We start from the raw sequence: 13,922 nt of genomic DNA, 5'->3' as shown, positions 1-13,922 counted from the left end.
TCATTATGTTGTAAAGGGAAGCTACATGTCATTTGCTCTGAAGCATTTTAAATGTTAGAAACTTCTCTAGGTTTGTGAAATGGATGGATGGGAGCCTACTTTTCTGTGACTTCCTTTGGCTTTGAGTTTAACGTGACATTTTTCAATTTTGCTGACTTATAAGAGAGAAGTTTCTTTTTTTCCAATGTGTTTTATTACTTGCATCTGTTATTGTATCCTGTATATTTAATATATGAACTCTATATTTTATTTTCTAATGTTTTGCATCTTTAGTGCTTGTTTATTAGATTTTTAACCTTTCTTTTTCTGCTACCTCATTATTGGATAGTGGACCGTAAAATGACTTATTTTTTTTTGAGGCCATGTATAATTGTGTTATAAGTCATCAACTGGCAGCAAACCGGATAATCACTGCAATATATAATGCTATAATCGAAACTACAGCAAATTAAAAGAGAGTTTAGTGTTTATATATTTTAACAGACACCTGGCTTGAATTTTGGTCACAGTTATTAAAAAAATGTAACTAAATGCATTTCTAAGCTGAAACTCCAGCTCTTCTACCAGTCCACACCAATTTCCACTATTCAAGTAGAAATGACATTATTTATAATTCATATACAGGCATTTCCCTAGTGGCAGACTGGATCATGTCTTGTCTGGACCTTGGAAGGAGGGTGGATGTCCTTAGTTTTCTGTTTGTCAAATTAATTACAATGCCAGTTCACATCAGAATTTGCTCTGGAAAGAACCAGAATAATTTCCTTTGGTAGAAAAAGCAGTGCTCAGGTCAGATGGTAGTTTGCAACAGGATCTACGTCAAGCATGCTAATGGGCATGAGACCAACTGCATGGCTTGTCTGGGTGCTCTTCAGTATGACTGTTAAGGACAGTATTGATATCATATATGGTGACATTTATCTGTCACCAGAATTTTGGGACACAGGTTTTAAGAAAAAAAAAGGTAAAAGGAGTAGCGATTACTGTTAAAAAATAGAAAACTCCTCCTCAGCTCTTTCTTCCCCTGAAAATAATATCAAGCTGCTGGATCTCATTTTCACTGTTCTTTTCTTTTTTTTTTTGTAGTACGCTAACAAGACTGCATTTTGCAATTTAGAGAATATTTGTATAAGAGAAGGCAGGGAACTGTTTACAATGTGATTTAATTTGTACAGTTCAGCTATGATATTTGGTTCAAAACGATGGGGACACCATCTTAATAATATAAAAATTTACAAAACTTAGGCTTGAATATATGTGCAATGCAGACAAACAATTTATATCAATCAATCAGTATTTTAATTAAATTTAAGTTGAGGGTAAAATTCAAAACAACACTAGCACTGCACACAAATTAAAAATCATTGTAATCAGGGTATTCAAGAATATCAATTCATTATACAGATGGAATGTTTTAGCAGCAATTTATCAAAATCTTTCAGACCTAATACCTTTCACTGAGTTTCATAAAATGTTCTTCAGTCACTTCGCAATATTTGAAGTTTAATTAATCACAGTGTCAAGCTTGTCCAAAAGACACCAGGACTAATTTATTTACGGGAAAATGAAGGACTGAAGCCATTCAGTAATCTCACAATCTAAATTTTTGTAGCCTATTAGATTAAAATAGCTCTGAATGATCCATTTGGGAACTGTTTCATTAATAAATGAAGACTAATCAGTCAAAAGAATAATGTCTCCCTTTGAAGAGTCAAAGATTTTTTCCTGCATGCATCAAAATTATTTTCTAGCAAGGCTATGAAGCAAACAAATAATATCTAGTTGTATCATTATGGCTAGATTTTGGTTTTGAAATAAAAGTAATAACCTTTGAGCCAAACCTTCACCTCATGTAAATTGTTACCTGCTCTAATGATATTAGGTCATGTAAGAAGCTTACCTCTCACTTTTTTGCCGTTGTCTCATAGTACAAAGCCATCTAAGCACTTTCGTGCAATTTGTAATCGATGGTCGCCTTAAACAGCATTTGTAGAAATTAACTTTTTTTGGGGTACATGATGATTTCTCAGTGGCATCTTTTGCCTTCCAGTAATCTCTGGTCCTGTTTTGTGCAGCACTTTCCCTTTTCGGGTTCCACTGGGATTTCTTGCACTGAGATGAGCAATGGCTAAAAGCTGGTCACTGCTACAGTCCAAGGATGGTGCAAGTAATTTCTAAAATGTAACTTCTTAAGCATTAGTTCTCCTGGTTCACATTCTTCAATAATCTCCTGGTTAGTTCTCCATACACACAAGAGTTGATTTAAATAACTAAAAGTCACCAATAAGTTATTGTCTATTCTATAAAACTTCAGGATATCAAATAGTGTCCCTTTTTTTTTTTTTTTTTTCTGTAGCTAAATAAAACCAGAACTGTAAAGATCTTTTAATGTAAAGCTAATAATAAAAGCCTGGTGGATGGAGCACTTGGGGGGTACAAGAGACCCAGGCTGGAATCTCTCCTCTGCCATTGTCTGACGTTAACACTCATTGTTCTTTTCACCAGGCTAGAAAGCAACTGTCTCCCTTTTCCAATCAGTGTTTATTTTATTTTATTTTCACCAGACTCCAGTAGGAAAGCAGTCCATGCTCGCATGAGTGACAGGCTGCTGATACAACTCCATACGAGAGGTGATACACTCGTCTTGAGCTCAGTGTTGTGAGGTTACAACCTCTTCTGTATTTGGTTTCATGTTTCTATGAGAAAACCAGTGCAACTACCTGAAGAAACTGCAGAACTAACAATTTTTATGAAGTCCATGGCTGTTAGTGTATGGATTGGGAAAGTTGAGTTTTCCCTTGTTTTGCCAGGCAATGGACCTGAATGAGTGTTAATCTTAGTATACTCTACGACCCTTCAGATCACCAAGAGTCAGCCCTTTGGTTGTGAAAATTGTGAGTATAAGCCTATAACCCATGCCCTGACAAATTTGGTAAGTAAAAAGTTTTTACAAATTAGTTTGGAAGAGAAGTGTAGTGTTCTTTTATCATCATTCAAAAATGTGTCAAAGAAATTGTTCAAGCTGCATATAAATGAAGATAAAATTGGCACTTGTACTATAAGAAATGTGTCCCAATAGAATATGCTGTGGCAGAAACTCATGATCAGTATCTTTCTCAATGGGCGTACACGTGAGGAATGCGAACCAGCTTCAGCTTTCCACAAAACTCCCCCAGTTTTTCTTGTACTCTGTCTTCTTTACAGGACTGAAAGCTCAATGTCAAATAACAGCCCTGTTTCATCTCTCAGGCAACTTATCTTCCTGATGCATAGGGAATGTGAATCTCTCGCATTTACGTCTGAAATCCTCACGCTGATAATGCACACACGTATTCTAAAAATATTTGATCACAGCTTGATGGCCATGGCTTCAAATTTATCATTTTTTTCAAGGATGTGGCTTTCAACTGGTCTAAATTTGATATCTGGGCAATGGGAATTGCGTGGATTGCATCCTGGAGCCCCTTGACATTGTGTGTGTAACAGTGGCAGAGGTTTATTCTGATGGGGATTCCCATTTGTCTGGAAACTCCATGTCTTCCTGGGGCTTTCCTAATAATGTAACGTAGCAGCAGTCAGACCTGGAAGAATTGTTGCAACAGCTAAGATTGCTCGGGTTAGTTCAAGCCTGAAATTTTCAGTTCACTTGTTTTTTCAGTGCTTTAAATGGATTTCAATCAGATTCATAATTAGAAGGAATGTTTATAAAAATTCCTGAGATAAAAAGGGTACATTGTTTGGAGAAATTTCAATTAAGGCTTCTGAAAAACTGATCTCAAGATTTTGATGCTAAGAGATGACGTGCTGATGTATGATATAATATTTAGACTGCAATATTTTTAAACCATGAATGGCAGCTTCTAGGCTGATCCAAGCATATTTGTCTTATTTTGTGGATCAAAATAGCTCCTATTTGAATTGCAGTGAAACAGATATAGTCAGTCATAAGGGGGAAAAAGAGAGAGAAGACATAAAGGGGAAAACCAACTGTTCCTCGCACACACTGTGATGGTAGACACCTGTTTCCAAAATATTTCATTATGGCACAGTTTGGGACTGTCTGATGTAAACACTAATTAGAGCCACTGGTGGTCCAGGGCTGAATCCAGTCCAGTGGAAAAATCTACCTTGCTTATCGTGCTTTTCTCATAGGAGGCAGGGAATGGTGTTTAACAGCACCTAAGCCAGGACACCTGAACGCTTTCTCTGATGCCTGTGCAAGGCAGGCACTTGGTCCCTCACGCTGCTATAACTGTACCAGTGTAGTGCTTGAGAGGGAGCAAAAATGCCCCCCAAATGGCACCTGATTCATAGGGGGATGTGTGAGCATCTTTGTCTAAGCTGAGTAAGGAAAACCAAAATGATAGTGATTTATAGAGTAAAAATTCTGTGGTTCACCTGAGGGTGAGTATTGGGTCACTGGAGCAAGGGATCCCCACTCCTGAATGAAAGCTGCCAGTTCTGTCACTTCTGCCGGTGCACACAGAGCAATGCCCAGTTCTGGAATCACACACTGGTAGACAAACTTCTTAAGAGGACAAGATAATACATTGAAAAACAATTGAGTAGTTCATTTTCTTTGACAGCCACAGTTTATGTTTAATTATTTAGGAAATACGGCATCATGCAGTAAACCCAGATGGAATAAAGCATCACTGCCACACTGGGCTCTTAAGCTTTAATCTCAATGAGATTTGTTAGTTGCTCTGGATAATTGTCTATCATAAGGTGCAGAAATCGATGTGCATCTTTCTTCTGTTGTCTAGTACTGTGCTGTTCACATCTGTATGGAAGAATTATGCACAGTACCACAAACATTCGATATATCTTGAATATGGCTAACGTTATCTGACTTTGCTGGTGATGACTCTTTCCTCTTGAGTGATCATATCTACCTGCCTGGCTAACAGATTGAAAGTACTGCTCAGTCCTTTTGCTTAAATGAATAATTACTGTCAGTGATCCTAACTTATTTAGAAGATAATAATCTGTCTTGTATTGTTTCAGGAGAGTAATTTTCGCTGGTACTGGGCACCTACCAGCTTCTGTCCTTTGAGAATGTCGTAGAAGGAATCTGAATGACTCCTACATTATCACGGGAAAAATGGCCAACTGGCAGTTAAAAAACCCTGCAGCTACCTAATTCCTTTTTTCTGCCTCTCGCTGTCACTGTAAATATCAATAAATGGGGAAGCATATGAATGATGTCTCTAATCTCCAAGCAGTAAGCTTGGAAAACAAAGTGTGTGTGTTTTGGGCCATTTGAAGACATGTTCCAGAAGACGTAACCACCTACAGTGGCTAAATTGCTGTGTGAAATACAGGGCTAAGATATTAGAAATGTAAAATAACTTTGGAACATCTGCTCTATCTCCAGGCCAAGGTAGCATGACTGAGACCTTTTGGTGTGCAGTCCTGGCTAGAAATATCATAGTAGCAGCTCACGTAGCAGAAATATATGGTCCTTATCTTACCTGGGATACAGCATTATCTGAGAATGAAGAGAGGATAAATTAGCACTGTATTTTGGGCTCTTGCAAAAGGGCTGTGTAGCATATGTGATAGTAGTTTCTGGGATGTTAAGGTAAGATTGACTCTCTTTATTTATGGCCTTCCTAGTCCCTGTGAAATTACCTGGTAAGATAGCTGGAAGCAGAAGGTCCAGACACCTCTCTACACAGGTTGTGTGGCTTTGACTCCAGCTATGTAGTGTTCAGCATTCTTCTTTGTGGTGTCACTTCTGATAATGTCTGGTTTGGTAGCCTTACTTTTAAATGAGGGTAGAATATATTTTGATGTGTACTGCTGAATCACAATAGCCTACATGAAATTGTTTTCATTTCACTAGGTAATGAATAGTTTTACTCTCTCCCATCTACATATTTCAGGATGTGAAGATTCGTTTCAACACATTCCACAGCTTGCCTGAGTTTTCTTAATTGAAGAACACCGTATGCAAAAAGTCATTTAGGACTCTAACAGATGCATTGCTTTATTTAGGCAAAAGCAGTCTTGTTATCTGTCATTTTGCAGCTGATGTGAAAGCTCTGAATGGAGCATTGGCATTATCTGTTTGACAATGATTTGATGCAATGCTACACTGTGCTATAAATTAGTGTCAGGAAGCAAAATGCTAATGATAGGGGCCCCTCTATGCACTGGTGACTTAAATAGCATGTTTCTTTAAAATTCAACAATGACTCACTCTCTTTTAAATAAAACCCCTCTGAGCTATTTAAATAATGCCATGTAGCTCTAGTGCATATTTCCTTTGATTCTGAGTACTTCAGTGTTTACTTGAAGAACTATCCAAACAAGATTTTGAGCGTTGTACTGAATAATACCTTGAAACATATTACTTTGTGCAACAAGATTTTTTTAAAGAAATGTTTGAATATCAAGTAAAATGGTCCGACTCTGTTTGCTCATGATCTACAGTGAGCAGAATTGAAGCTGAAAGTGGTTTTCTGTTCTTTCTTGGAGATGAAATCAGACATAGGTGAAGTCCTGAGCAGCATTTTAAATTTACTCAGCAAATTTCGGGACTCTGTTTTGTTTTCTTTTATGCAACCAAATAGGCATTGTTTAGAGAGAATTCCCCATGATGGATGGAATGAATTTGCTCTTGGATTCCCAAATCCTTCAGGCACACACTGACTGAGCACTGCTAAACTCCCTGGCACCATCACAGTTTAAGCAGCTGAGGATTCAGACACATGCATTTCGGAGTGTTGTCTTTGTTGCAGTTTTAAGTGTTGATGAACATTTGCAGATGACATAAAAGTTTTTCTTCAGGTTTCAAATGAAATGCTGTAGTTCTTTATATCTAGGCAAATACATCAATATATCAGCTTTGTGCTGCCTTTTTCATTGCTGCACACAAGTATCGGGCACTCTCAATGCTCTTCAGGAATGAAGACATTTCCAAGACAGTGCCACTGAAAAAGAAGTCACTGCCGGTAATGATCTATTATATTCTGCTGATAACTCTCTATCACAGATGTTATTTACACATTGAGGGATATAAAGAAATGGAAACAGAGGCCTCCAAAAGAAAAAAATACACCTTGTCTTTTAGGATATTTAATAGCAGGGTACAGTCCTTACTTTTCAGAACAAAACAAAGATTTTAGAGCAATATCTTTCAAAACTGGGCCTTAACAGATGACTAACAAATCCTTCCCAAGTCCAAGATCTTCCCATCATCTATAACTTCATCTTGTTCAGTAAAAAAGTTGTGAGATTGCAAATGAGCTCTGCAGCATGAGGGAAAATAATAATGATCTCAAAGAGGAAGACTGCCCTCCTATTGAGGACATATTATGAAGAATGGCTCTTTTAGCTGGCCCAGAAGTTGTTATAGGGCTTCTGATTTGAACATCTCAGGTCATTCAGGCATACAGAGAGAGGTTCTAAAAAAGGACATTTCAGGTAACCGTCACTTAAGCTGATCAAGGATTTATCATTTTAAAATAGCATCCTACTCTGCACCTGGAAATGAACTGGAGGATACGATTATTAACAGATCATAGGGATAAAATGTCTTGTAATAGACTGGCCATTTCTGTACCAATTCAAAGTCACTGAAAGAGAAGCATTAGTAATAATCTGACAGAAATAAATCATCACTTTGGCATAATCTGTCCTGTAGGTATTACTAATAAAATGCTCTCTTGAGTTTAAATTGTGGTTCATGCAAAAATGGAAGTACAAATTGCCCTCGTTCCATGCCAACTCCAGTTGTGAACAATGGTATGTCTGGAAATATTCACATTATCAATCCTAAAATCCACACGTGTTTCAGAGAGGATCAAAAGCTAGCTACTTGTCACTGCCAGGCTAGACATATATAGCTGAGGAATGACACATTTTTTTCTCTGCACTTTGATATAGGCAGAATTCTTTGTTTATGCCATCAATTAAATAACCCAAACCATCCTCATAGCACCCATATCAAAAGTGACAGGGATCCAAAGATGAAAATGAACCAGTGGGCTTGATGCACTTCTACATGCTCTGTCTATGAAGCAAGACAGTATTTCCACTCCAGAGTTCTCCTTTCTCTTCATTGTTCATTTACTGTAATTTTTATACACTGAACATACAAGTTGTCTTCATGATCACTGAATTAAAATAATTCCTTGGGAAGCAACAAAGAAATACCTTGCAAGGGAGTATCTGTTCAATGGCAGGAAGGGTAGCAAGAGCGAGGCCTGTGAGCACCTGAATTTGGTGGGTTTAGGAGGATGAATACAGGAAAAATATCAAGAAAGGTAAAGAAGAGAAGATAGGTGAGGACAAAAAGAAAGAAAGCAGAAAGAGATAATACAAGAAAGGAAAATCAAGGGAACAGGAGAGAAAAGTATAACAGAAGAGTCATATGAAACAAATCCTCAGATGCCTGAGAGTGGCTGCTCATGATGCCACCTGCGTTTATTACTCCACCTTCATTACGGAGCACTAGCAGCAACCCTGTTGTCTTACTGCTGTGGCTAGAGGCAAAATACAGACACTGTGCAATTCATTCAAAGGAGAGAGGTTGTAAATGGGTGCATTCAGGACAAGGCAATGAGTTGTATTTCTTGTTCTGTTGCTTTTTTTCTCCTAAGATCTTGTTTCCCTTTCCCTCCCTGCATTAAGTGTACAGTTGACACAGCCAGTGCTTCCAGCCTTGTGATTGTTTGCCCATTGCTCTGTCCCCTGTTTTTTGCACAGCTTTTTGACTAAATCAAACCCAAAACTGTTACAGATGTGGGAGAGAGGACTCACTCCTCTCCCAGTGCAGAGGCAAAGGGAATTAATATATTTCCCTTAGTCCTTCCACTAGTAGTAACTCTCAGATCATAATTGCTTCCCCACAGTCCCACATTAGCAAGCTTTACCTAAGGGTTTCACCAGATGATCCCCTTCTTTTCCACAGGTTGACTAGGCTGCTTGAGCGGCTTGCAGCTGAAGATGACTTGCCATCCCCTACATGCATGCGGACCACAGTCGATGTGGTGAAAGCGCTGCGTACGTTCCTTTCAGGCTTAGCAAGGATGATATAGACCTTGGGCACAAACATACAGCCGAGAGCCACCGTGGCACTCAGACTCACTGAGAAACACATGGTGATTATCTTGTAGTTGCTTCCGAAATATATTGGCACAAAAGCCAGCCAAATGATGCAGGTGGTATACATTGTAAAGGCAATATACTTTGCTTCATTGAAATTAGCTGGGACATTTCTTGTCTTAAACGCGTAAAAGGTGCAACTCAAAATCAATAATCCATTATATCCAAGGGGAGTTACAACACCCAAGTTGGTGGTGTTACAAATCAGGTAGACCTCTCGGATGCTTGGGTAATCATGCATGATATCTGGTGGCTCCATTATAAAGAGGGCAACAATTATGCCTAATTGTATACATATCAAAATAAATGCAATAACCAGTTGGGCACAGGCACTCATGAACCTAGGTTTCTTTGTACAAATTTTCTTCTTGCTTCCAGCCAGGATTCTTGCAATGCGGTTGGTTTTAGTTACTAGGGCAGAATAACTCATAGCTGGGGAGAGGCCGATGCCAATTCGTTGAAGATAACAGTAAATCTGTTGAGGTTTTGCGATGAGGCAGAAAGTGCACAAGTAACCCAAGCAGATGCCGGCTAGAATGATGTAGCAAAGTTCTCGGCTGGATGATTTGACCACTGGAGTATCACGGTACATTATGAAAATAGCTGTGACAAACAAGGTGGCCAGCAGACCCAGACATGCAAAAACAACTGCTGCAATTGGTTCAGGATCACCCCATCTGAGATACTGAACGGGGATGAGGTCACAACCTACAGAAAAAGAAAAAAAGAAGGTAAACTGAAGTATGTAGGAGTGAGATTCTTTAATGATAGAGTTACAGGCTTTCCTGATATTTCTCTTCTTTTTGTCTTTCAGGAAGGTACCATTATAATGAGTGTAGGCTAAAATTATGTTAATATAATGGCACAAGAAACACTTTTCAGTGACAGCTTATTTCAGTAATAAAGTTTATCTGGAGAATAACACAATGTCTGAAAAAATGGCCAAGCTGATTAAGATGTCACCTCTCATCACAGTGGAATTTTCCTTTTAAATTCTTTTAAATATAGCAATTTATGAACAAATTTCAGAATCAAGTTGCATTACCTTGGTGCAAAATGCTTCTGAGTTGTCTGCGTATCATATGCACTTAAAGGACCAGATGCCAATCCTACTAATTATATTGTACACTGAGAAGGATACTGGTACCTGTTTAATGATTATGGAGAGGAATCTTACAGATTCTAGCTGTCAAGAAAAAGAGAGTGCTTCTTTCTCAGATGTGCTACCTTTTTTCTAACAAATATTTCCTGGGATCAGAGTTGCTCCTCCTTTATCTGTCATTCATCCTTTTCAGACTTCTGAGGAATTAAAGCCTCATCTAACTTGTGAAATCAAGCTGAAGACAATATATTAGTGCCACAGCTGAATTAAAACAGTGCAACCCCATCTAAGGACACTTGTTTTTCAGTTTACGTATAGGTTTTAATAAGTCACTCTATGTATGCATGCCATAGAAAGGCAAAGAAGCTTCTCATTCCACAGTGTGCAAATCAATGGACAGGAGTAAAAGTTGGCAGAAAACTTGTTGCTGGTGTCCCTCCACCATCCCTCCTTTCCTTTTGCACTGTAAACCCTGGATACCTCTGGGAGCCAAAAGGAGTAAGAGGAAAGGACCTTGGTGCTCTGGAGTGCAACTTCCCGACCATAATAGACACACTGGCACTGCCAGCCAGGGCAGGACTGCTGGAAGGAGATGATGGAGAGGACGAAATGCAGTTAAAAGCTGTTATTTCTCCTATGCTTGTGTTAAGCTTGATTGAAAAATCTAAATGACCTCAAAATTTAGGATGGTTGTAATGAGGTTGCTGTCTTCTGGCTAAGTCAGAGAGAAGGGTGTCAGCCTGACTTGGAGTGGATGGTAGCAAGGCACTTCACGCAGTGGGGATGGAGTGCTGGGTGCTCACATCTGTATTTTCAGCAGTTAGGGTAATCAGCACTGTCCGATGGGCATCTGGATGCCAAGCAATCCAAATTAATTAGGGAACCTGAGACCTCAATGACATGATTAATCTACAAAGTAGACATCAGGACTATAATTTGGGAATTTCTACATGCAAGATCTACTCTTTGCGTTCTTCTTTGTTTTCAGTGGAGCTTAAAGTTTTTCCAAAGCTGTCACTGACATTCTTAGCAAAAATGGTTCCATTAACTGGTTTTGGTAGATATTGGGCTTAGCTCCTCTCTTCTCCAAGTATTTCTGTATTCTATATCTCTAGACAATTAATATTACAAAAAATATAATACCTACAATATGGTGATATACTCAATAGATTGTGTGGCAAAAGTATGAGGTACATAGTTCTGCATTCTTGCAGGAAAATCGAAGGATTAGGGTCAACAAATACTTGACATCAGTGCAGTTAAAGGATACAAATTTGCAGTCTCTCCAGTATAACAGAATTGTGCTCTTGGTTACTAAATGGTGATTAATTTGCCATCCATATTTTAACTGCTTTGGTGTACAAAACTTTCTGTTGCAATAATAAATTTATAACAATGTCTTAAAGTAACAAAGAAAGACATTTAGATCTTTATGAAACACTCTCTTTAGCATTAGTTGATGATACCTATTTGACTCCTGTTGGTTTTAAAGAGTTTGATTAGTATGAGGTAGACACAGTATTTCATTCTGACTTCATCAGGATTAATGTAGCACAGGAATCATATCATTAAAAATCAACATTTTATACGAGTGAGAGTGCTAGAAGAAGAGTGAAAACCAGAAAACATACTCTGGTGTGTGCTGATATCCCCCTGTGAGTGAGTTCTTCCCCAAGAAGTTTTATGAGTAAGTGACCTCTAAATCTATTTCTGATTTTACCAAAATTTAATGAAAGTTTTGGGGAAATAATTTGTTAGCAGCTTCTAATACTACTGTATATTTTTGGACAGGAAATTTGAAGAGAAAAGATCTTTATCTGACAGCTGGCCTTTACATGCAGACAATGATAGAGGGGCTGAATTTTGCTCAGTTTCTAATGTTGCAGCAGAGGTGAATCATAACCAAACACTTCTCATTAGTTTCAGACTATTTCATGCCTTCCTTGCTTTATTACTCTTACATTCTTTTAATAAAATACCTGAGAAAAGAGTTGAAAACTTGTTTCATTTTTCCCCCCATCACTGGATATCCTTTACAAGGAGAATGCTAAGCTGTGCCATGATTTATTCCTCAGTTAAGATTTAAGGACTGGATAGTCTTCATAAAAAAATGATTGGTGAGGTTTTCGTATAATAGCTTTGCAGCTAATGATTTCTGACAATGGCGCTTTGCAGAAAGGGACAACTAGATCAAGTAAAAGAAATGCAGGAAAACAGCACTGTGAGTGTTCAGGTTAGGTTGATGGACAGGATTATGCCAGGGCAAGAGCTGAAAAATGATAACACAAGAAGAACTCATTCCTATCCCCTTAATATGTGTACACTCAATGGTCATTTGGACAAGATCCTGCCCCACAGTCCACCTTTTATGCTTCATCAACATCTCCAAGCACCTGGAAAGTCTTTTCTCCTAGCTGGCTCAGAAGCTCATGGTGGAACAGAGCCAGCAGCCTTGTCCTGTGGTCCCTGCAGTGTGCTGAGGCAATCTTTGGCTTGTGGAAAGGCTGTTAGGAGCCCCAGCAAAACTGATATAAAACTGTCTCTCTGTTCTTCTGGCCAGAAATGTAGCCAGTGGGACCAAGGTACTAGATACACGTGTGACTAGCAAGACAAGACGATATGAAAATCAGAGTCCCATTTCACTTGCTGGGGAAAGGATCTCTGAAAGGAACATTGACAATTACCAACAAATTACAGGTAAGTATTTATAAGGATTTTCTGGGGGAAAAATGTTCTGATATTTTGGAAAAACACCTGGTTGCTTCAGGGATAGGATAAACTGTGGCATAAACAAGGAGAGCAGAGCTCTTGAAGGCTTGACCACAGGCCTGTTAGTACGCTGCACTCTCTTTGTAGAGCTAAACTCGTCACTTTTTTCTGATCTTTCATATAGCTTTAAAATTAGTTCATCTGGAAAAAGAGTTCACAGATATGAAATACTGTATTAACATCCATATTTTCTGGGGGTTTGATCATGACACTGTTTTAATTTAGTAACGTTCACTGAATCTGCACACAGAGATTAAAACTGGTAGAAAATTACTGCTGATTTAGTAAGTCCTAAATATTTTCCAGTGGGGTGTGGCATCCTGGGCATTCACATATTAGTTGTAAATGAGAGTCTCCACATGAGATTTAGCAGACATTATTCAAAGTGTATTGATGTCATGCTGTTAGATATTTTATATTAATGCTCTGAATGTTTCCCTATTTATAATCCCAAAAGATGGGAGAAGGGATCTTGATTAGCTAATTGGGTTTTCACGTATGGAGAGCTGAGATGCAAAAAAGTAGGAGTCAGAATAAAAATCTGCATGAATCCAGCAGGGTAGCTTTTATAATAACAATTTTATTTTTTTAATAAACCTCAAATTGTTACCCAAACTGACAAGGCAAAAGAGAGGATTACACTGTCCAAAGTCCTGGGTGAGAAATTAGCCCTGTGACCTCCATGTGGAGTATGGACCAACTGAAGTGAGAGAGGATGTCTTTAACATTTTGGTACTAAGTTCTGGTGCTATGGTAAACTATTATGCTCACCAGTTCTTTGCCCTGTTCTGGTGGGACCTTTTGTAGTTGCTACAATAGCAGGGCATGTAGAGGTGACCTTGTGCTGGCTTCTTAGCTGCTGCAGTTCCCAAGCCGGCACATGTACTGAAACCAGGGGCGAAGGCAGGTTTGCACAGTCAATGGATGCAGCAGAAGA

The 13,922-nt window shown here is 38.6% G+C and overlaps 1 protein-coding gene across 4 annotated transcripts in view; it reads right to left on the bottom strand.

The window, feature by feature from the left end:
* The window catches only part of GRM5 (glutamate metabotropic receptor 5), a 284,776-nt gene that overhangs the window by 18,271 nt on the left and 252,583 nt on the right, over positions 1-13,922 (bottom strand). For all 4 annotated transcript variants that reach the window (XM_075742446.1, XM_075742444.1, XM_075742447.1 and 1 more), the window contains one exon: positions 8,883-9,822. In XM_075742446.1, the coding sequence (XP_075598561.1) occupies positions 8,883-9,822 (940 nt within the window). The remainder of the gene's footprint in view (positions 1-8,882; positions 9,823-13,922) is intronic.

This window comes from Balearica regulorum, chromosome 1 (assembly GCF_011004875.1).
Source record: "Balearica regulorum gibbericeps isolate bBalReg1 chromosome 1, bBalReg1.pri, whole genome shotgun sequence".
Lineage (NCBI taxonomy): Eukaryota > Metazoa > Chordata > Aves > Gruiformes > Gruidae > Balearica > Balearica regulorum.
This window is presented reverse-complemented; position numbering and strand designations above follow the sequence as displayed.